Here is a 23,399-nt window from a genome sequence, read left to right on the forward strand (position 1 = left end):
AGGCTTAAACTATAGGCTTTTACATAAAAAAAAAAAAAAAGTTAAATAAAAATAAAATAAAACAAAACAAAAAATAAAATAAAATAATAAAATAAAAAATAAAATAAAATAGCTCATAGCTGGTGATTTGAGCTGTGTGCCAGCATTTAGCTTGGGCCATCACAGGATAGTGGAATCCAGCTGAGGGCCCTCTGGGACTTGGGCAGTTTGCCAGGCAGCTGATTCACCCCACTCACCCTACTGCTGACTCTAGATTCAGCATCACTTGCCTTGTGGCTGATTTAATCTGCTCGCAAGAGCTTGATTCATGCTGCTCACCCAGAGGCTGAGTGGCACCACATGACTGGAGCTGCTTGCCCGCAGTAGGTTCTGGTCACAGAGGGCTCATAAAGAGCAAGGAGGCGCACCGCATGTACCTTGGTGCAACTGGTGGGTTAATGGTGCAGGCCTGGTGCAGATGGACTGTGGGGGTCTGCAGCTCACGGAGGACCTGGGTTGGAGGCTGGGCAACTGTGAATATTGCTGCCCAGACCTGGTCCCTAACCTAGCAAAACCATAGCAAGGGAGAAAAGCAAAGCCCACCCCCTCCTTCTGTGGTATCCAGGAAGACCAGCAGAACTCACTCAATGGGTTTAAAGTCAGCAGGAGGCTTTTTTTTTAAACTCTCCCTCTTTTATTTTCTTCCCCCAAGTGAGACAATAAGACCTGGAATTGTGCAAGGTCCTGAGACAAATCCAAAGGGGGAGCACAAGGCTAATCCCCAAAACTGAGAAACTGAAACATGTTTCATTTTGTTATCCTATAGAATTAGCATTTCTTTATTTGTATTATTACTATTTTTAAATTATTTCTACTTCTTTTATTTTATTAGTATTTTTTATTTCTCTTGTTTCTGTTTGGTTTTCTTCATTTTAATCTGTTTAATTGCATTGTTTGACTGGTTTTCCTCATTCTCTCTTTCATATTGTATTTTAATTTTCATTCTTTCACTCATGTTCCAATAACACACTACTCTTGATCATGGTCTATTCTTGTTATCTAAATCACATATTTATCATATTATTATTGTTCCAGTACTATTGTAAATAATTGTTGTTTTACACAATTGTAAATACCACATAGCACCTTTACCTGATCTTAGCCCATTTATTTTATCCCTGAGCTTTATTACTGTTGTGGTTAACTATGCCTACTTTCTATCCTTTACTCTCACTACATCTCATCTAACCTTGCACAATTGATCTCTTTTTTGGATTCAGCTCACAATCCTCCTCCCCTCTAATAAGTGTCTCATCTCTCTTTCACCTTTATAAAAGTGGCTAGTTGGGTGAAATATCACAGTTAACGCTATACTTATACAAAGAATCTCCTATCTTTTCTCTACTTGCTGGTACTTTGAATCCCATGGAATACTCTCCCACTGTCTTAATCCATTTTGCCTACCCCTGCCATTTATCACATACAAGAATAGGCAGGAACTGTGAACATCAGTATACCCACTGCAGGAGAGAATTCACCAACAAAGGAACCACCAAAAGGTAAAAACCCAAGTACAACAAGAGAGCCCACACAAACAGAAGAAAGGGCAAACCAGACAAGAGCATCCAGACAAGGAGATCAGAGACCACACCACTAAATTCCATAGAATTCCTACCACAGAAGTTCACTATACAAAGGGAGCTAGCAAAGTGAAACATCAGGAAGGGCAGAAACAAACAAAAAGAGTCATCTAAAATGGGGAGACAAAAAAAGAACCTGTAATCAAAAGGAATGGAGGACTCCCAACTAAAAGAGGAAAATGAAATAGAGGTAAGCAAAATACCAAATACAGAATTCAAAATAATGGTTATAAAGATGTTCAAGGAACTCACAGACAACTACAAGGAATTGAGTGAGAATACAACCATATGAAAAAGGAAACAGAAAATTTCATTTCAATAGAAGAAATGAAGAATACAATTTCTGAAATAAAAAACACAGTAGAAGGAATTACAAGTAGGTGGGATGAAGCAGAGGACCGAATTAGTGAGCTGAAAGACAAGGTGGAAAGAAACACCAGGTAGAGCAGCGACACAAAAAAAGACTAAAAAAATATGAAGATAGCTTAAGGGAACTCCAAGATAATATGAAACGCAAAAACATGCAAATCATAGAAATACCAAAAGGAGAACAGAAGGAACAAAGGATAGAAATTCTGTTGGAAAAAATAACAACAGAAAACTTTTTAAACTGGGAGAGGGAAAAACCATGTAAGTTCAGAAAGCGTAGAGAGTCCTATCAAGATGAACCCAAAGAGGCCAACTCCAAGACGTATCATATTAAAATGCCAAGTATTAAACACAAAGAGAGAATCTTAAAAACAGCAAGGGAGAAACAAGAAGTAACATTTAAAGGGCCCTGATAAGGCTAGCAGCTGTTTTCTTAACAGAAACACTACAAGCCAGAAAACAATGGCAAGAAGTATTCCATGAAATGAAAAAGAAGGCCTGCAACCAAGATTCTTATATACATCAAGGCTCTCAATTAAAATGAGAGGTCAAATAAGGAGCTTCCTGGACAAAAGAAGGCTCAAAGAATACTCCCCCACCAATCCAACGGTGCAAGAGATGCTAAAAGGCCTGTTTTAAGAAAAGAAAAAAAGAGGGTGACAGAGAGAGGAACACAGGTACAAAGGAAGTAAAATGGCAATGAATAAGTACCTATCAATAATAACCTTAAATGTAAATGAATTAAATGTTCCAATCAAAACACACAGAATAGCTGAATGGATAAGAAATCATGACCCACACATATGCTGTCTGCAAGAGACCCACCTCAGAACAAAAGACCTACACAGACTGAAGGTGAAGGGCTGCAAAAAAATATTCCAGGCAAATGGACAGGAAAAAAAAGCTGGGGTAACAATATTCATATCAAGACAAAATAGACTTCAAAACAAGTGCCATAAAAAGAGATCACCTCATAATACTCAAAAGAAGAATCCATCAAGAAGACATAAACATTGTAAATATATAGGCACCCATACTGGGACAACCAAATACATAAGGAAAATCTTGGAGGACTTCAATTAAGATATTGATAGCAACACAATTACGGTGGGGGAGTTTAACACTCCACTGTCAAAAATGGACAGATCTTCCAAACAAAATATCAACAAAGATATTGCAGCACTGAACAATGTCCTAGATCAAATGGACTTAACTAACAGATATATAGAACCTTTCATTCCAAAGAAACAAAATACACATTCTTTTCAAACGCACATGGAACATTTTGAAGATAGATCATATGACAGGACACAAAACAAGCCTCAACAAATTCAAGAAAATGGAAATCATATCAAGCATTTTCTCTAACCATAAGGGACTGAAACTAGAAACCAACCCCCCCCCTAAAAAAAAACACTCAAAAACACTCAAACTCATGGAGATTGAATAGCATGCTTCATGGAGATTGAATAGCATGCTGTAAGTCTCAAGGAAGAAACCAAAAAGTTTCTGAAAACAAATGAAAATGAACTTGCAACAATCCAAAACTTATGGGACAAAGCAAAGCCAGTCCTGAGAGGGAATTTCACAGCAATAGAGACCTACCTAAAAAAGACAGAAACATTTCAAATAAATGACCTAACCCTACACCTCTAAGAACTAGAGGAAACAAAGACAGCTGACAACAAGTGGAAGGAAAAAAATAATCAAGATCAGAGCAGAATTAAATGACATAGAGACTAAAAGCACAATCCTAAGGATCAATAAATCCAGGAGCTTGTTCTTGGAAAATATAAGAAAATTGACAAGCCTTAAGTCAGACTCATCAGAAAAAAAAGAACCCAAATAAACACAATCAGAAATGAAAGAGGAGAGATTACAACTGATACCACAAAAATACAAAGGATTGTAAAAAATTACTATGAAGAACTATATGCCAAGAAATTTGAAAACCTAGGTGAAAATAAACAAATTTCTAGAAAAACATAATCTTCCAAAATTGAAGAAGGAGAAGCAGAAAGTCTGAACAGACCAATAACAGCAGAAGAAATTGAAGTAGTAATCAAAAAACTCCCAACACACAAAAGCCCTGGAGCAGGCGGTTTCACAGGAGAATTCAAAAAAATATTTAAGGAAGAGCTAACCCCTATCCTTCACAGACTATTCCAAAAAATTCAAGAAGATGAAAGATACGCCAATTTTTTTTTTATGAAGCCAGCATCATCCCGATCCCAAAACCACATAAAGACACAACAAAGAAAGAAAACTTCAGGCCAATATCACTGATGAACATAGATGCTAAAATCCTCAACAAAATATTGGCAAACCACATCCAGCAATATGTTAAAAAGATCATACACCATGATCAAGTGGGATTCATCCCAGGGATGCAAGGATGGTTCAACATTCGCAAATCAGTAAATGTAATACATTACATAAACAAAAGAAAAGAGAAAAATCACATAAGCATATTAATAGATGCAGAAAGACTTCCGCCAAGATGGAGGCGTAGGTGGAAACACCTTGCGTCCGCGCAGAACCTAATCTAAGAACAACTATTTTTAACAACAATAAGCACAACCAAACCACACAGAAAATTGACAATACGGAGTCCGAAAAAACCCAAAATGCTCAGCTAAACTGGTAAGAGGGGTGAAGCCAGCAGCGGAGTGGGTTGACCAAAAAGATCCCTGACCTGGTGGTGCGCAACCAGCCGAAGACACGGATCACAGGTGCAGGCTAGCTACGGGCACACACAGGGAAGAGGCATAGCTGGCTGTCTGCAGTAGATCGCACATTTGCGTGCAGATAAACCAGTGAAGAGGCGAGCATTGAGACTGCACGGCGCGGGGCAGCAGGCTCGCACAATTCCGTTCGGATAAACTGGCCGGGGCAAGTGGTGGGACGGACTGGGCCTAGTGGAGAGGACCGCCATTGCTCCCTCTCTGATCCCGCCCCCACATACGGTGTCACAAACCAGCGACCTGGGTGGCCCCGCCCTGGTAAACAACTAAGGCCCCGCTCCTCATATTTAACAGCGCGAACAGACCAAAAATGGCTCAAGAACAACTCAGAGCCCCAGAGCCCATAAATCTAAGCAATGAAGAAACAGCCAAACTTTCAGATGCACAGTTCAAAACAATGGTGATCAGGATCCTCACAGAACTGGTTGATTTTAGTCACAAATTAGAGAAACATATGAAAGCTAAACTAATTGAAATGAATGGTAATGCACAGAAACCAATAGTAATGGAAAGGAGACTGGGACTCAAATCAAGGGAGTAGACCAGAAGGAAGGAAAAAATGACCAAACAGAAAAGAATGAGGAAACAAGAATTCAAAAATATGAGGAGAGGCTTAGGGACCTCCAGGACATCTTTAAACGTTCTAACATTCGAATTATAGGGGCACCAGAAGGGGAAGAGGAACAGTCACGAGTGGAAACCTTATTTGAACAAATAATAAAAGAGAACTTCCCCATTCTGGCAGAGGAAATAGACTTCCAGGAAATCCAGGAAGCTCAGAGAGTCCCAAAGAAGTTGGACCCAAGAAGAAACACACCAAGGCACATCAGCATTACATTAGCCAAGATTAAAATGAAGGAGAGAATTCTAGAAGCAGCAAGAGATAAGGGGACAGTCACCTTCAAAGGAGTTCCCATCAGACTGTCAGCAGATTTCTCAAAAGACACCTTACAGGCAAGAAGGGGCTGGAAAGAAATATTCCAAGTCATGAAAACCAAAGACCTACAACCAAGACTGCTCTATCCAGCAAAGTTTTCATTTAGAATGGAAGGACAGATAAAGTGCTTCTCAGATAAGATCCAATTCAAGGAGTTCATCATCACCAAGCCCTTATTATATGAAATGTTAAAGGGACTTACCTAAGAAAAAGAAGATAAAAAAGTTGAACAGTGAAAGGACAGCAAACTCACAGTTATCAACAACCACACCTAAAACAAAAGCAAATTAAGAGGACAGCTAGATCAGGAGTGAACCATAGAAATGAAGATCACATGGAGGATTAGCAACAGGGGAGTGGGAGAAGGAGAAGGGGGGAGAAGGTACAGAAAATAAGTAGCATAGACAGTAGATAGAAAATAGGTACGGGGGAGGGTAAGAATAGTAGGGAAAATACAGAATCTAAAGAATTTGAGACACATGTTCATGAACTAAAGGGGGGAATGGTGGGGGAGGGATGTGCAGGGTGGAGGGGAACGGAGGGGGGAATAGAACAAATGTAATGGCCTAATCAATTAAAAAAGTTAAAAAATTAGATGCAGAAAAAGTATTTGATATGGTATAGCACCCATTTATGATTAAAACAGTCAGCAAAGTGGGAATAGAAGGGACATTCCTCAACCTAATAAAGGCCATATAGTAGAGACCCACAGCCAACATCATACTCAACGGGCAAAAACTAAAAGCTTTCCCGCTAAGATCAGGAACACGATGAGGATGTAGGCTTTCACTACTCCTATTCAACATAATATTGGAAGGCCCAGCCACAGCAATCAGACAAAAAAATGAAATAAGTGTATCCAAACTGAAAAGGGGGAAGCAAAACTGTCACTGTTTGCAGGTGACATGATAGTGTACATAAAAGATTCTATAAACTCCATAAAAAATTTCTGGACCTAATAAATGAACTTGGCAAAACAGTGGGATACAAAGCCAATATTCAGAAATCAAAAGCATTTTTGTACACCAATAATGAAATATCAGAAACACAAGCCAGGAAATCTCATTTGCTATAGCAACAAGAAAAATAAAGTGCCTAAAAAGAAATCTAAGCAAGGAGGTAAAAGACCTGTATTCAGAAAAGTATACAACATTGAAGAAAGAAATTAAGGAAGACACAAACAAATGGAAGCATGTATCATGTTCATGAATTGGAAGAATTAACATCATCAAAATGTGCATAGTACCCAAAGAAATTTATATATTCAACACAATCCCTATTAAAGTACCAATGATGTATTTCACAGATAAAGAAAAAACATTTCAAAAATTAAATGGAACCATAAGCGACCCCAAATAGCTGAAGCAATTTTGAGAAAGAAGAACAAAGTAGGTAGAACCACAATAGCTGATATCAAACTGTATTACAAGGTCACAGTAATAAAAGCAGCCTGATATTGGCATGAGAACAGACACACAGACCAGTGGGACAGAATAGAGAGCCCAGAAATAAACCCAAGTCTCTATGGCCAATTAATATTCAACAAAGGGGGCAGAAGCATAAAATGGAGTAAAAATTGCCTCTTCAACAAATGGTGTTGGGAGATCTGGACAGCTACATGCAAAAAAAAAAAAAAAAAAAGAGAGAGAGAGAGAGAGGAAACTTCATCACCAACTCACATCATATAGAAAAATAAATTCAAGGTGGATAAAAGAATTAAATATAAACCATGACACCAAAAGTTTTTGCTGACCTGACAAAAACAGGTATAATTTTGACTCATTCACACGGGATGACTATTGGGTTGGCTGTTGTCATTTTATTCCCTGATAATGAAGGGAAAAGAAGTCAGTGCCTCTGACTAAATAGTCAGGTATTGCATGTTTTAAAAATTCTAGCCACACACCTGTGTGTTTGCGGCAGCATACCAGTTGAAAATCGCTGGTCTAGTCTACATTCTGTCTCTATTTTAGGGACCTCATATACATAGAATCATATAGTATGTCCTTTCCTAACTGGCTTTATTCACTTAGCATAATGTCTCCAAGACTTATCCATATTGTAGCATTTATTGGAATTCCATTCCTTTTTAAGTTGGAATAATATTCTGTTTTATAGATGGACCACAGTTCATTTATCTATCATCCATTTCCACCTTTTAGCTATTGTGACTAACGCTGCTTACAATGGTGTAATAATATAACAGCTGTTTGAGTGTCTGCTTTTTTTTTTTAATCCTCACCCAAAGACATTCTTTCATTGCTTCTAGACAGGAAGGAAGAGGTTGAGGGAGAGACACATCAATTAGTTGCATTCTTGTATGTACCCTGATTCGAGATTAAACCCACAATCTGAGTGAGTGCCCTCATTAGGAATTGAACTCACAACTTTTGGTCTAGAAGACAATCCAACCAACTGAGTCACAATGGCCAAAGCCTGAGTCGCTGCTTTTAATTTTGGGGGGTATATATTCAAAGTGGAATTGCTGGATCAAATGGTTATATTATGTTTAATTTTTTGAGGAACATCCATGCTATTTCCCACAGTGGCCATACCATTTTACATCCCTAGTAGCAATGTGAAAGTATTACAATTTCTCTACACCCTTGCCAATAATTATTTTCTTTTTTTCCCCCCGATAGTAATGGGTGTGAAGTGGCATCTCACTGTGGTTTTGATTTGCATTTCCCTAATAGTCACGCTGAGGATCTTTTCATGTGAGAATCAGCCATTTGTATATCTTTGGAGAAATATCTATTCCAGCTTGCCCACTTCTAAATTGTTTTTTTATTGTTGAGTTGCAGAAGTTCTTTACATTTTCTGGATATTAGCCCCCTATATATAATCTGCAAATATTTTCTCCCATCCAGTAGGTTGCCTTTTCACTATTGATAGTGTACCTGATTCACAACTTTTTAATTTTTCTTTTGTTTCTTATGTCTTAAATCTCTTTTGATATACAGGTTCTCCCTTCTCTTTTTCCCCCCTTTCAATTAATTTGTTGAAGAAATCTGGTTATTTGTCCTGTAAGGGTTATTATAGCCTAGAAAATTTTGATGATTGCATCTTCTTGGTGTCATTTCATGTTCCTCTAACTTTTACATTTTCTAATAACTGGTACTTAGATCCAGAGCTGTGCTCAGATGTGGGGATCAGACCCACAAACTAGGTATGTACCCTGACTGGAGATTGAACCTGCAACCTTTTGGTGTATGGGACAAGGCTCCAACCAACTAAGCTACCCAGCCAGGGCTATGGCAAGAATTCTTAATAGATGATGCTGTGTATACCAGGAGGCTGAAATGCAAATATATATAGAAGATGCTACATATCGCTGAGAGATATTGATAATAAGAGTTATAGAACTTCAGAAAAATGTGAAATTATTTCCCAGGTTTGGATGATCATAAGTATAATTTTCACCCATCCTTTAGATGGGTGAAAAATTTAAGTAAGCAGGTATAAGTGGGGAAGAAGCGTAAGATAAATAAAAATTAATATAAAAATTAGAAAGAGAACCCTGGCCTGTGTGGCTCAGTTGCTTGGAGAGTTGTCCCATGGACCAAAGGGTTGTGGGTTTGACTCTGGTCAGGGAACATGGCTTGGATGCAAGTTTGGCCCCTGGTCAGGCAGGTACAGGAGGTGGACAATCGATATTTTTCTCTCACATCAATGTTTCTCTGAAACTCTCTCTTTCTCTCAGACCAATGAATAAAGTGTCCTTGAGTGATAATTAAAATTAAAAAAATTAAAAACTAAAAAGATTGTTGGAAGAACAATACAAGCTAATTAAAGTAAAGCTAATACGGTAGTACAGAAAGGAGAAGTGATGGAGAGATGATGGCAGAGGAGTAAGACCACACCCTAATGGCTCTCAATCACGTAAAGCAAAGATGTGGGACCCCAGTCATTCAGATCAAGGCAGGTAAGGGTTTTACATCCAGGTTTTCTGTGTTTTAGCTATAACTAACTTCAGGTATGTATTTAAATGTCTTTGATAACTTACTTTATTTTGCATCACCAACTTTTCTGTTGTTTTTATATTTTAGAGCAGGAGTACTTCTCTTTCATAAAAAAGCCTATAGGAAGTCTTCTGATGCTTTTTTCTTTAAAACATTCAGTGTTCATATGAAGACACTCTAATATTAATAGTTGAAGGAACAAAGTATTTCATCTCTTGACTATCACAAAAAAGTCAATAGTCTTTTTCTAATTTTCAAAGGAATATGGCAATGTGAAGAAATGGCCAATGTGCTAGACTGAACTGGGCTTGGTGCCAAAAAAAGACCTCATGTTTCTTTCCTCTAGACATAAGTCCATGTCTTTTACACAGGGGAGCTGTTTATAAAAGAAAATTCTCATCTTTCTTTGATATACTGATGTAAATAAAAAGCTTGTATGGGAGGAACTCCATCCCAAAGAATTCCTCAGATGAGAAATAAGTCATCCTAGACACAATCTTGCTGTTCCACTGGGGGGTGGCGATTCCCTCCAGTGGAGAATGCCTCAAGCTCTTCTACCAAATGGCTTGTATTGGTAATGGTACATGTAGATATATACAACATACATGCATAGCTCATCAATCAATGTCAAAAGGCTATAATCATACAAAAACAGGTATTATCTATAGATAACAACGGAAGGAACACAGAGATCTGTCATAGGTCAGGGTTTGTTAGTCATATTGATGCCAGATGGTCTTTGAGACATGGTTTATGAGATAAGGAGTTTACTCCTTGTGCCTTGAGCTTAAAACATCCGGTTTATATAAACAGAGCCATACAAAGCAAAGCAGAGCAAACTTCAAAGGATACAAAGTATTTATCAGGCCTGATTCTCACGGGAACCCTTGGTGTTAAGAGTCGGGTCATGCCTACCACCTGTGTTACCTGGTTTTCCAGGGAGACTTACTAGCCCCTTTCAGAGCCTGGTCTCATGGGGCTGCAATCTCTGAAACCACACAGAGTGGTCCTAACAAGCTTAAATAAACACAGTTGAGGCAGTGTGAAAATAGCATCCTATACTCTCAAGATAGATTATAGACAAGATATTTGTACAAGAGCATTCTAGGCACCTGCCCTCTGAAAATACTTTCTAAAAAAACCCAGCACTTCAGAATATTTAGAGGAGAAATAAGTTAATACATACTTGTCATGTCTAATTGTAAAACAAATGCTATTAAATGGCAATGTTTAAAAACTGCATATGAAATAGAGAAATACTTCAAATAATTATATTAAAAAATTTGTTGAAAAATCCTTAGGAGCCACCTGAAAAGATGATTAAATTCTGTTACTATGCTTCTCTGGAAATATTTGAAAACTGGAGTCATATTTACGTATTTATTTAGAGAGGGAGAAGAGAGGGAGAAAGGGAGAGAAACATCAATGTGACAGAGCACTACTGACTGAATTCTTAGTTGTCTGCCTCTCACATGCAGCCTCACCTGGGACTGAATGCAGAACCTAGGCACGTGCACTGTCCAGGTATTGAACATGTGACCTCTTGCTTTGTGGGACACCACCCAACCAGTTGAGCTGCACCAGTGAGGGCTATATTTAGTACATTTTTGAGGGTGGTATTACACTGAGAATTCTGTTTGGGTTTAAAAAGCAGAAAATAACTATGACTTACAATTTCCTTTTTTATAATACATGGTGGGTAAAATTTTTTATTTCAAGAAATTAATATAGTACCATTAGCTAGTTACGAGATTGTGGAAACTTTAATAATTCTTTTATGTGAATTCTGTGAGGCCTTCTCTTGTTACTTTAGACAGTCTGCCTTACTCCTCTATCCTGGCCTTAATGAAAATTGATGCTTGAATAATTTATGTGTAATGCTAAGAGTTTGACAAAGTTATTTATTTAATGAGTATTTTATTATGACTCAAAACATATAATAAGTAACATGGTGTTGTAACATTCTCTCTATATAGTCTCTCCTGTATATTCTCTAACACACAGCTGCAAACCTTATATCATGATTCGTTAATAATACTTTGGTTAATTAAAACACTTAAGAAGAAACTCAACAAATCACAATTACCTTTATCACCAAGGTCTCTAAAAAAGGTTGATCCACAATGAGTTCTTTGGATTGCTGCCAGTACATCCTCGATATCCTTCAAATATACAGATATTAAAATATTTTAATTTAATTTATAAAAGTTCATTTTCTATTATAAAGAAAATTTACAAAAAGAACTGCTCCCTACACACACTGCTTACCTTTTCTGTCAGCTTCTTGACTGAAGTTTTACCTAAAGCAAAGAAAAACGTTACTTATTACCTACATTCCTTGGTCAAACTTGATCTCCATTAAGAAAGAAATCATTTAAAAATCAAAACAATCAAATATTTATTTTTAAAAAAGTTTGGCAATTTCAGCTAAAATTTCTAAATGAAAGTTATGATCCAGAGAATTCTATATCTGAACACAAAGACACTGCAGGTTCTTTGTAAGCCCTATTTTCAATTTCATTCACCCCATCTTAGACACATGACGTACTTTGCATATAATATCCTATTATTTTCAGGTGTGCATCATTGTGATTTGACAATTATATGCATTATGAGTGATCACCACAATAAGTCTAGTTACCTTCTGTCACCATACAAAGTTTTTATAATATTATTGACCACATTCCTTATGCTCTATTTTACATAACTTTTACCTCTTATTCCCCTTCACTTATTTTGGCTGCTCCGTAACCTCCCTGCTCTAGAAACCACCAGTTTGTTTCTTGTATCTATGAATTTTTTTTTTTTAGATTCCACATATAAGTGAAATCATGCATTTGTCTTTGTCTTATTTCACACAGCATAATACCTTTCAGGTCTATCCACTGACATGATCCCTTATTAAGTATCTTTGACTTATCTTAGTTGTCTGCATCATAAATTCTTGCCAAACATAGTTTTGTTTACATAATTATTAAATGTGTCTTTGTGCTCTACTGATTAAAAATACAGCTTCATGTTTTAGAAAGCTATTTTTTTGAACCCTGAAAAGTTCTCTTAAGCTTAGAACTCTGCAGTCAAATTTAAAAGGCTAACATGACTATCCACTCTAAGATGATGTCACTTTTAATACTTTGCTACTGGATTTAAATTCTTTCAGATTTCAGCCATTTTCTCTACTGATTATATCACTTTCCTTTTACCCACTGTAATTCTATAGCTATCACACTGTTTCTTTTGTTGGAACTTATTCTGATAGTCTGCCATTTTACACATCTAGAATAATGCTGGAAAAGATCCTGTTTTGTTTCTTACATAAGCCATGTGTATCAACAAACTTCCATTTGCTCTCAAAAAGAAGTTCCTTCAATACACTGAAAATTCATGTGACGAGTTAAAAAAGTGAATACTTTCACATGTCCTATTCTGTAGTTTGGATACTTACTTAGAACTATAAACCTAGTGGGGATAAATTCTATTATTTGATGTTATAAATTGTCGATTTTATTTTTGTATTATTAATCATATTATGGATATTATGATTTTTAGAAACACTTATACCATGTTCATAAGCTTAGGTATTCCATTTTGGGCTAATTGTTATTCCTGATACATTATTACACGTCACCAAATAACAAAGAACCCTAGACTGTAATATTAACCTATTAACCCTAGACTGTAATATCTCCCATGAGATGGTCACAGAGATAAACCTTACCAATTATTTTACAAATCTAAGAGTCCATGTGAATGTGTATGTAGAATTGTAGTAATATGATGTTGATACAAATCACAGAAAACTGTGTAGTACACGTGTTTTTCTACTTTTGCATATTCTATTAACTTAAAAAAGGAACAATGATTCATATGCCTCATACTGTTTTCATTAAAGTTGTGTAACAAATTATTCATTACCATATGCACTTACATTTTTAGACATTTAAGGTTAGTCTTATCAGTTTTTTAAAGAAAGATTGATAAGGATCAGTTCCTAATGAAAAGAAGTGTTCTAGGAAGTAAAACTGACATCTAGAAGGTGACATCCTGAGATGACAGTATCGATGATTTCTGAGAAATAAGATAATTTCTAAGGGATCTTACATCTACTTCATAGCTAGATTCCTTTCTGGCCGTTCAGGAATCTTTGTGCTTAAAAAAATCCTTCTATGTGCTGGATTCGGCAGCACGTATACTAAAATTGGAATGATGCAGAGAAGATTATCATGGCCCTTGCGCAAGGATGACATGCAAATTCGTGAAGTGTTCCATATTTTTCTGAAATAGAGAACAGGGGGACAGTGGCCAGAGGGGAGGGAATTTCAGGGGAAAAAGGGGAACGATTTACAGGAACTAGTATAAAGGACATATGGACAACAACTAAGGGGGGTGGAAATGGGAGGGAGGTGGGGAGTACTGGAGAGGTGGGCTGGGATGGGAGTAAAAGACAGTAAACTGTACTTGACAATAATTAAATTTAAAAAATCTTTCTACTTGAAACTCAGAAAGGTAAATTTTGATTTCCTGCAGTTGGTAGCCTTGATGCCAAACAGCTGAGCCAATACAATTCAATATGTAAATGAAATAAACGTAAAGGTACAAGCTAATCAAATAACACCAGAATCACAGCTAAGAACTAATTTGTAAAACCCTACTGAGGCAGATATTCCATATCTCTTGTACCTTTATGCAGCTCGGGGCTTAGCATTTAAATATTTGTTGAATGAATACTTGAATAAAAATTAGAAAAGATTTCAGAATGTCTCCATGGTGAGATCCCTACCTTTACATGGCTAATAAATTTTTATCCCCATTTTACAATTAAAACAGACAGGGCCCAGGGCCCAGCGAAGGGCAAGAGGAATTAGGTCATGATACAGGCATTGCAGGGTTTCCTTTGTCACACAGATCTTTCAAAGACAGGTGTTGGACATCTTGAGTTCCATTAAAGCAGGAACATGTGGACTAGTTTCAACACTTCAGAAAATTTCACAGAACTGACAGCTAAGCATGTATGATCATAGTAAGGTTTTTTTTTGCTTTTGATTATAACTTGGTACTTCTATATATATTTGATTCAGAAATGGAAAAATCATATGCTTAAAATAAGCTTCTCTTGTAAAAACACATTTTCAAAATGAAATCAATACTTGGAAAATGTATAAAGAAATTATCTACGCTAATAAAAATTTGGGGGCATTGTCTTTTATAAAATTCATTTTTAGATTAAAAAAAGATAAGGCAGAGCTACCAGAAGTGAACACCTATTCTCTTGTACTTCATTTCTCTTCTAAGTGAATAAACTTTACCCTGAGTAAGAAAAAGGATTAGTAGGATTTTTCCATCAGGTGGTTATCTCACCCAGGTGTGCTCAGTCTTACACCACTCGTTCTTGAGCTGTACCAGGAGAGACGCCAGAGCACCAACTCAGAGGCCAATGGTGACATTTGCTACATAAGGAGTAGTAACAACATAGGACATAGTAAACAGACCTAAATATTTTTGTTCACATTTTTCTGTATAGGGGGTTAAACCCATTTGTAAGTAATCTAGATTTTCCTTCAGGTTTTCCTTTTTCTTTTGCTGTACTGTTTTGTTTTTTGTTTTTTCTTTTTTGTGAAGAAAAGTGAACTCTTCTTTTTTTTAGTTACACATGCATAAAAATATTCAGTCTTATTATTTTCACAGCTATTTCATATATTACACACTTATACATGGAAATAACACAAAGGAAAAAAACTTAGCAAAAACAGTAGATCTAACAGTTGAGGCTGTAAGGTTTCACTCTACAATATGAAAGCATGGCTTTCATACACTGAGGCTTTTCTTGGTAGGGGAAGTATCCATCTCCCAGCACCAGGATAGAATTTTGGCTGAGAGTGGGTTTTTTTTAGGCTCTTTTAAAAAAATATTTTACCAAGAAGGACATACAGAGGATCCAGAGACACATGAAGAGATGCTCAATATCGCTAGCTATCAGAGAGATGCAAAGTAAAACCACAATGAGATACTACTTTATACCAGTCGGGATGGCCATCATAAACAAAGCAACAAACAACAAGTGTTGGAGAGGCTGTGGGGAAAAGGGGACACTAGTTCACTGTTGATGGGATTGCAGACTGGTACAACCACTATGGAAAACTCTATGAAATTTTCTCAGAAAACTAAAAATGAATATGCCTTTTGACCCAGCAATTCCACTGTTAGGAGTATATCCTAAGAACCCCGAAACACCAATCCAAAAGAACCTATGCAGCCCAATGTTCATAGCAGCACAATTTACAATAGCCAATGAATGGATCGAAAAACTATGGTACATTTACACAGTGGAATTCTATGCAGCAGAAAGAAAGGAGCTACTATCCTTTGCAATAGCATGAATAGAACTGGAAAGCATTATGCTAAGTGAAATAAGCCAGGCGGTGAAAGACAAATACCATATAATCTCACCTTTAACAGGAAGCTAAACAAGAAAGCAAACAAGCAAGCAAAATATAACCACAGACACTGAAATAGAGAACAGGCTGACAGGGACCAGAAGGGAGAGGGAAGAGAATTTCAGAAGAAAAGGGGAAGGATTCACAGGAACAAGTATAAAGGACACATGGACAAAAATTAAGGGGGGTGGAAATGGGAGGGAGGTGGGGAGCACTGGGGGGGGTGGGCTGGGATTGGAGTAAAAGAAAACTGTATTTGAACAATAATTTTTAAAAATGCTTAAATATTTTGATTATGCTATTACAGTTGTCTCATTTACCCCCCTTATTCCCCTTCACCCTGCACAACCCCTCCCACCCACATTCTCCCCCTTTAGTTCATGTCCATGGGTCATACATGTAAGTTCTGTAGCTTCTACATTTCCTATACTATTTCAACCTCCCCCTATTCTCTACTTACCATCTATGCTACTTACTCTCTGTACCTTTACCCCCTCTCTCACCCTCCCACTCCCCTATTGATAACCCTCCATGTGATCTCCATTTCTGTGATTCTGTTCCTGTTCTAGTTGTTTGCTTAGTTTGCTTTTGTTTTGTTTTTAGGTGTGATTGTTAATAACTGTGAGTTTGGTATTTTACTGTTCATATTCTTGATCTTCTTTTTCTTAGGTAAATCCCTTTAACAGTTTATATAATAAGGGCTGGGTGATGATGAACTCTTTAACTTGACCTTATCTGAGAAGCACTTTATCTGTCCTTCCATTCTAAATGATAGCTTTGCTGGATAGAGTCATCTTGGATGTAGGTCCTTGCCTTTCATGACTTTAAATACTTCTTTCCAGCCCCTTCTTGCCTTCTAGGTTTCTTTTGAGAAATCAGCTAACAGACTTATGGGACCTCCTTTGTAGGTAACTGTCTCCTTTTCTCTTGTTTCTTCTAAAATTCTCTCACTTTTCATCTGTGTAATGTAATTATGATGTACCTTGGTGTGTTCCTCCTTGGGTCCAACTTCTTTGGGACTCTCTGAGCTTCCTGGACTTCCTGAAGGTCTATTTCCTGTGCCAGATTGGGGAAGTTCTCTTTCATTACTTGTTCAAATAAGTTTTCCACTTGTTGCTCTTTCTCTTCCCCTTCTGGTATCCCTATAATTTGGATGTTGGAACGTTTAAAAATGTCCTGGAGGTTCCTAAGCATCTCATTTATTTGAATTATAATTTCTTCATTCTGTTTTGGTTGAATGTTTCTTTTTTCCTTCTGGTCCACACCGTTGATTAGAGCCCCAGTTTTCTTCCTATCATTATTGGTTCCCTGTACATTTTCCTTTATTTCACTTTGCATAGCCTTCATTTTTTCATATAATTTGTAACCAAGTTCAACCAATTCTGTGAGCGTCCTGATTACCAGTGTTTTGAACTCTTCATCTGATAGGTTGGCTATCTCTTTGTAGCTTAATTGTATTTTTTTTCTGGAGTTTTGATCTGTTCTTTCATTTTATTTTTTCTTGGCATGCCTGCTATGTATAAGGGGTGGAACCTTAAGTGTTCACCAAGGTGGGGCAACCCACTTTGGTGTGTTGTGACACTGTATGTGGGGAAGGGATCCAAGAGGAAACAATGGTGCTTGCTCTGCTCTCTGCCGGATTTCAGTCACTTCCCCCACTACCCACAAGCAAAGTGGGCCCTTCTGGTGTTGATTCCCGGGCGGGTTGATTTGTGTATGTTCTAGGACTCTGAGTCTCTCCAACGAACTCTCCTGTGAGGCTGGGAGTTTCTCCTGCTGCCACCTCAGCCCCCACATATGTTTTCAATCAGTGGTTTGAGGCTTTATTTCCCTGTGCTGGGACCCTAGGTTGCAAGGTTTGTCTCGCTCTCCAGTTGTTCTTCCTGGGTTTTTTTGCACACAAATGTGGGACAGCTTCCTCTGCCAGCAGCTGCCTTGCCTGCCCTGGTGCTCCACCACTGCTTCATTGTGAGTCCTCTCTACCCAGCTGCCCATCTCTGTCCCCTCCTACTGGTCTGGATGAATGTTTCTTCTTTAGCTCTGTGGTTGTCGGACTTCCATACAGTTCAATTTTTTGTCAGTTTTGGTCTTTTTAAATTGCTGTCATTCTTTTGGTTGTTTGAGGAGGCACAGTGTGTCTATCTACGTCTCCATTTTTGGGTGGAAGTCCTTGGCTAAGGAAGTTTTTAAAGGTCTCCATCTATTCTAAAAATTCTACCATGTGCTTTTTAATTTTTTTTACTGTTTATAGAGACTTTGTAAGTAAAACCAGGAACAAGCATATTTTATTATAGGCAAACAGCTATTTTAATACTTAAAATAAGCAAATGCATTAATACATATTAAGTATTACTATGGATCAAATCAATCTTTGTTTTTAGCCAAATTATTTGATAATCCTGACTATAAAAACATTAGGAATAGTATCTACTTCTATTCCATTTTACTGGAGATAAGTGGACTTATGACACAAAAAAATTAAAGAGACATTTCCATCATGTCATATCTTTTGAATAAAAGTATAAATTAGCATCAATATTAGAATTAGTGTAAGACAATGCTGATTATTCCAATACTTAGTTGAATTCAGTCACTATTATGAAAACCAAAGCAGAAAATGACACTGAACTAATATTACTAATAAAAGTGATAACCAGAGGAAAAAGGTCCAAATTCAATGGTGTTATTTTCCTTTAACAAAGCATATGGCTTGGCTTGTTTACTTGTGCTGGAATATTTGACTAGTAAGAAATATCTGGTTGGTACTTGTCCTAGAGGAAGACAAATGGTGATCCCCTAAAATGCCCCAAACTGGTCTCTTGTCAACTTTGCTTAAGATACATTTCAATTGTTTTTGAAAGGAAAAAAAAAAAAAAGAAATGTGCCCTTTTTCAACATTAAGCACTGTGAAATAGTAAGAACATTATACACAACCAATTATTTAATGTTTGAAAACTGATATAAAGGAGTAAATACAGCAGCTAAGAACTAAATAATGAGGAGAGGGGAAGATAAGGAAAAGCTTTTCTAAATAAGAGATGCTTAAGTTAAGACTTGAAGAATTAAGAGTATCTTGCAGTTTCTCTTTTTGCAGTTTGTTATCCACCATCCATCATGGTCTGAAATTATTAACTGAAAAATTTCAGAGGTCAACAATTCCTAAATTTCACATTGTATGCCGTTTAGAGCAGTGTGTTGAAATCTAACACTGTCCCACTCTGTCCTTTGGGGACATGAAACACCTGTTTATCCAGTGTCTCCATAGTGGACACTACCAGCCTGTTGGTCACACAGCAGCCATTTCTGTTATGCTAACTGTCATGGGATCACAGAGCTTGCGTTCAAGTCCCTTATTTTACTTATTTAACAGGGGCCTCAAGAGCAGTTTAAACTTCATCATGGGTATGCACGTATAGCAAACAAAAGTACGTATAGGATTTGGTGCTATCTCCAGTTTCAAGCATCCACTGGGAATCTTGAAATGCATCTACCTGTGGATAAGGGCAAGACTCTAATATGAGCTCAGAGAAGTGCAGTTAATGGCATTCTGAGAATAGCATATACATCAATTCTGGGATGGGAAGAGAGGAGGCCCCGTCAGCCTCTTTCTTCCCTTGTGGTGAGAAGGAAGGAGAGGTTGAGCATCTGTGCAAATTTTGGTGGCAGGAAGCTGAATTAATTACTATCTAATGACTCATATTTTCTGAGTTGATGATCAGGTAATTTGCTAGAGCATGTAGGACAGAGTGGAAGGCTGGGGCTTGGAGACATTTAGCAGGCTGCACTGGAGGTTGCTAGCATAAAGAAATACAACTGCATAGAGATCCTGTATCCTGTGTGACCCTGATAACTAATTGTTAATTCTAGTAGTTCTATTATTTGTAGATGCTTCAGGGTTTCATACATAGGTAATCACGTCTCTGAAAAGGACAGATCTTTTAAAATATGCAGGTCTATGTCTTTTTCTTGCTTTTTCACTAGCTAGGATTTCCAGTACAACATTGAATGTAGGTGCTGAGAATGGACAGCGTTGCTAGTTCTTGATCTCATGAGCAAAGCTTTCAATCTTTTACCATTGAGAATAAGATCAGTAAGTGGCTTCATAGCCAAATGGCCTTTTAGGACCTAACTTCAAAAGTACCATAATGGATGCTGCATGAGTTGAGGCAGCCACAAAGGTTGAAGGAGAGGGGACACAGATTTCACCTTTTTTTTTTTTTTTAAAGATTTTATATTTTAGAGAAAGGGGAAGGAAAGGAGAAAGAGAGGGAGAGAAACATCAATTTGTGGTTGCCCCTCATGTGCCCCCTACTAGGAACCTTGCCTGCCACCCAGACATGTGCCCTGAGTGGGAATTGAACCAGCAACCCTTTGGTTTGCAGGCCCACGATCGATCCACTGACTTATACCAGCCTGAGCCAGACTTCACCTCTTGATGGTAAAGTCTGGAGGAGTTTACGGGACCAGAAATATTATTGCAGCCATTTTTGGAAGTACAATCTGCTATAGCACCTTAACCAATTTATCTTCTCAATGGAGCATTCTACCTTTTGCTTTTCACTTACGAAATTTTATCCATTCTTCTCTACCCTTTGTGAAATCCTGATTACTTCAGTCTTCATCAACAGGTCTGCTGAAGCTTTATGAAACTTAAGAGTCTATTACCCAGACTCACACTAGATTGTGAATTCCATTAATATAGTAATGGTATTTCTTTCATTCACCTATACCCCCAAGGCCTAACATAGTGCCTATTACTGGAGGTGAATCCAACAAAAATTTTAATGAATGAATTACAACTCATCATTTTGTTACATAACAATTTGTTTTGATTGGTATATTTATTTATTAATCTAGTCAATAAATATTTGTGCCAGGCACTGTGCTAGGTAAGGAATAGTTTCAAAGAATAACTGTGATGCTGTTATTGATTAGCAGAGGGACTAGAAGATAAGGTAGGCTTGGGGGTATGTGTGGGAGTGGGGGTGGGAGAGCAGAGAAACTGTCACACATACACATTTAGAGTTGTCTTTGGTATTTCTTAGAGGAGATGTCCAAAGACAGGAAGATTCGTGGGTCTGGTGATCAGGTGAGATGTCTAGTCTGGAGAAACACATATGGAAATCTGTGTTTAGGAAACAGCTAAATCACCAACTGAATAACATCATTAAGTAAGAAGGTAAAAAGGAGCAGAGGGGACAGCTTGAAGATAGAATCTTACAAAATAACTTCTAAGATAGGCCTTATTTAGTCCCCACCAGGAGACTGAAGGCTTTTTGAGGGCCCATATCTTACTAATTGCCTATATACTCCAGGATATTTATTATAGTATGAAAACTTATTCAGCATTAAATATCAGACGGATCTGAGTTGCTTTATGTATCCAGGATTACATGTATCTACAAATCCCCATTAAAACTGGGTCTTATAACCAGGAATTAGAGCTTGTCACTCTTGCAGCACCCTTTGTTTCATAAACAAGTGATGGAATGAATCTTGAGAGAGAATTCTTCAACTGTGAATAAGGTTTTTAGGCTAATCTTTTGTTAAAATTTATGACAGATAGCTCAGTTGCTCAGAGCAGTCCCTATATGCCAAGGTTGCAGGTTCAATCCCTGGTCAGGGCATATACAAGAATCAACCAATGAATGCATAAATAAGTAGAACAACAAATTAATGTTTCTCTTTCTCCCCCCACCCCTCTCCCCCTCTAAAATCAACAAATAAAAATTTTTAAAGGTTCTTTGTTTTATATTGTTGTTCAAGTACAGTTGTTTCCATTTTCCCCCAACGCTCCCCCCACAGCTCCTACCCTCAATCCTACCCACTTTGGATTTATCCATGGGTCCTAAAAAACGTTCCTTCAAAAAATTATGATAGAGAACTTACCCTGGACATAATTGGGAGAGCCTGTGGGAGCTCTCACATGCAATGTTTTGAAGACATTCCTATAGGAACGACTCCAGTTATAATAGGGCTCTGTGGTTGTAACCATACTGCCCCTAACCTCCTCTTTGCAGTGTAAAATACCTCCTCTATCCACGCCGGGTTCGGTTCTTCATGAGGCTCACCATATCTACATGTACCACACTGCAATCCTTCCTTTTTTTCTCCAAATAAATTCTTTTACAAGGTGCAATACCTAGTTGACTTTTTATAGTCAACAGCTTGGTGATGCCGTATTCCAATACCATACAAACTGGTGACAAAGGACCTTTTAAAAATGTAAAGTTTTTCCAGTTTCTTATTATAACAATCATAATATAGCAGAAATCATATGTATATCAATGTCAGAAAAAAGAATCTAAGTCTACTAACAAGATGAATCATTTCAGAATTTCATGCTTTTAACTTACCTTGTTTTGCTTATTTGTTGTACAGAAATCCCACAAAAGAGGCTCAAACTGATGAAATTCCAAACAATCTAAGTTTAGAATTATTTTATAGAGGCTTTTAGGAGAGTATTACCTAATATTCTTTGTGCTTGAATGATATATTTATAGAATGGTATTTTTAAATATTCTTTCTGCTTTATCCATTCCTTCCTTTAAGAAATATTTTATTTATCTTTAGAAGGGAAGGGGAGGAGAGAGGGAAAGAAATATCAATGTATGGTTGCCTCTAGTGCGTCCCCTGCTGAGAACTGGCCTGCAACCCAGGCATGTGCCCTGACTGGGAATTGAACCACGATCCTCTGGTTTGCAGGCCCACGCTCAATCCAGAGTTACACCAGCCAGGGCTATCCATCCCCCCCCCCCTTTTTTAATGATTCCTTTCTATATCATTCAGAGAACAACAGTGAGCAAGTTGATTTTAAGCAGAAAATGAAGAAAATAAGGAGAAAGGAAAACAATCCTTCTTGAACACCACCCCCATCAATCAAAGAGCAGCAATTTGTCTTTAAGAATGAAAAGCATGACCTGTCAGCTTTAAACCTATTCTCACACTGAAAAACACTTCCAGCTGGGGGTGGGTTAGTGATGAGCCAGGAAAATATTTGAGTCTTATATGCCATCTTGCAGTTTTGAGGGAACACTCATTAAGCTCCATCATAGATGTGTGTGTCTGTTTGTATACACAAGAAATCTCAGAGTGTAGAAAACATTTGTGTATGTGTAGAGACCAGAAATGTTGATACTTTCGCAAAGTACTCAGATGCTGTAAGAGCAGATCTTACTCATAATCTGATTTACCCAGGTGCTCATTTTCTGTTCAATGGGAGTGGGAATGAGAGTTCTTATTGAGACCTTGAAGGCCTACACAGCTAAGTTTTTGGAAAATGAACATATCTCCAATCTGTGCTTTTAAAACTTTTGATGACATAAAAACTGGTT

General features: G+C 37.5%; 1 protein-coding gene and 1 non-coding gene across 4 annotated transcripts in view; one reads left to right on the forward strand and one right to left on the reverse strand.

Moving 5' to 3' along the window:
* MICU2 (mitochondrial calcium uptake 2) overlaps positions 1-23,399 on the reverse strand; it is a 113,461-nt gene that overhangs the window by 37,501 nt on the left and 52,561 nt on the right. For all 3 annotated transcript variants that reach the window (XM_053663497.1, XM_053663496.1, XM_053663494.1), the window contains exons 3-4: positions 11,900-11,931; positions 11,718-11,793 (exon numbers count right to left, since the gene is read on the reverse strand). In XM_053663497.1, the coding sequence (XP_053519472.1) occupies positions 11,718-11,793; positions 11,900-11,931 (108 nt within the window). The remainder of the gene's footprint in view (positions 1-11,717; positions 11,794-11,899; positions 11,932-23,399) is intronic.
* On the forward strand, positions 13,800-13,906 carry LOC119059080 (U6 spliceosomal RNA). The gene has a single exon (XR_005084363.2). It is a non-coding gene; the product is annotated as a U6 spliceosomal RNA (small nuclear RNA).

The sequence above is a fragment of the Artibeus jamaicensis genome, unplaced genomic scaffold (assembly GCF_021234435.1).
Source record: "Artibeus jamaicensis isolate MK-2021 breed Jamaican fruit bat unplaced genomic scaffold, CSHL_Jam_final contig_3188, whole genome shotgun sequence".
Taxonomy (NCBI): domain Eukaryota; kingdom Metazoa; phylum Chordata; class Mammalia; order Chiroptera; family Phyllostomidae; genus Artibeus; species Artibeus jamaicensis.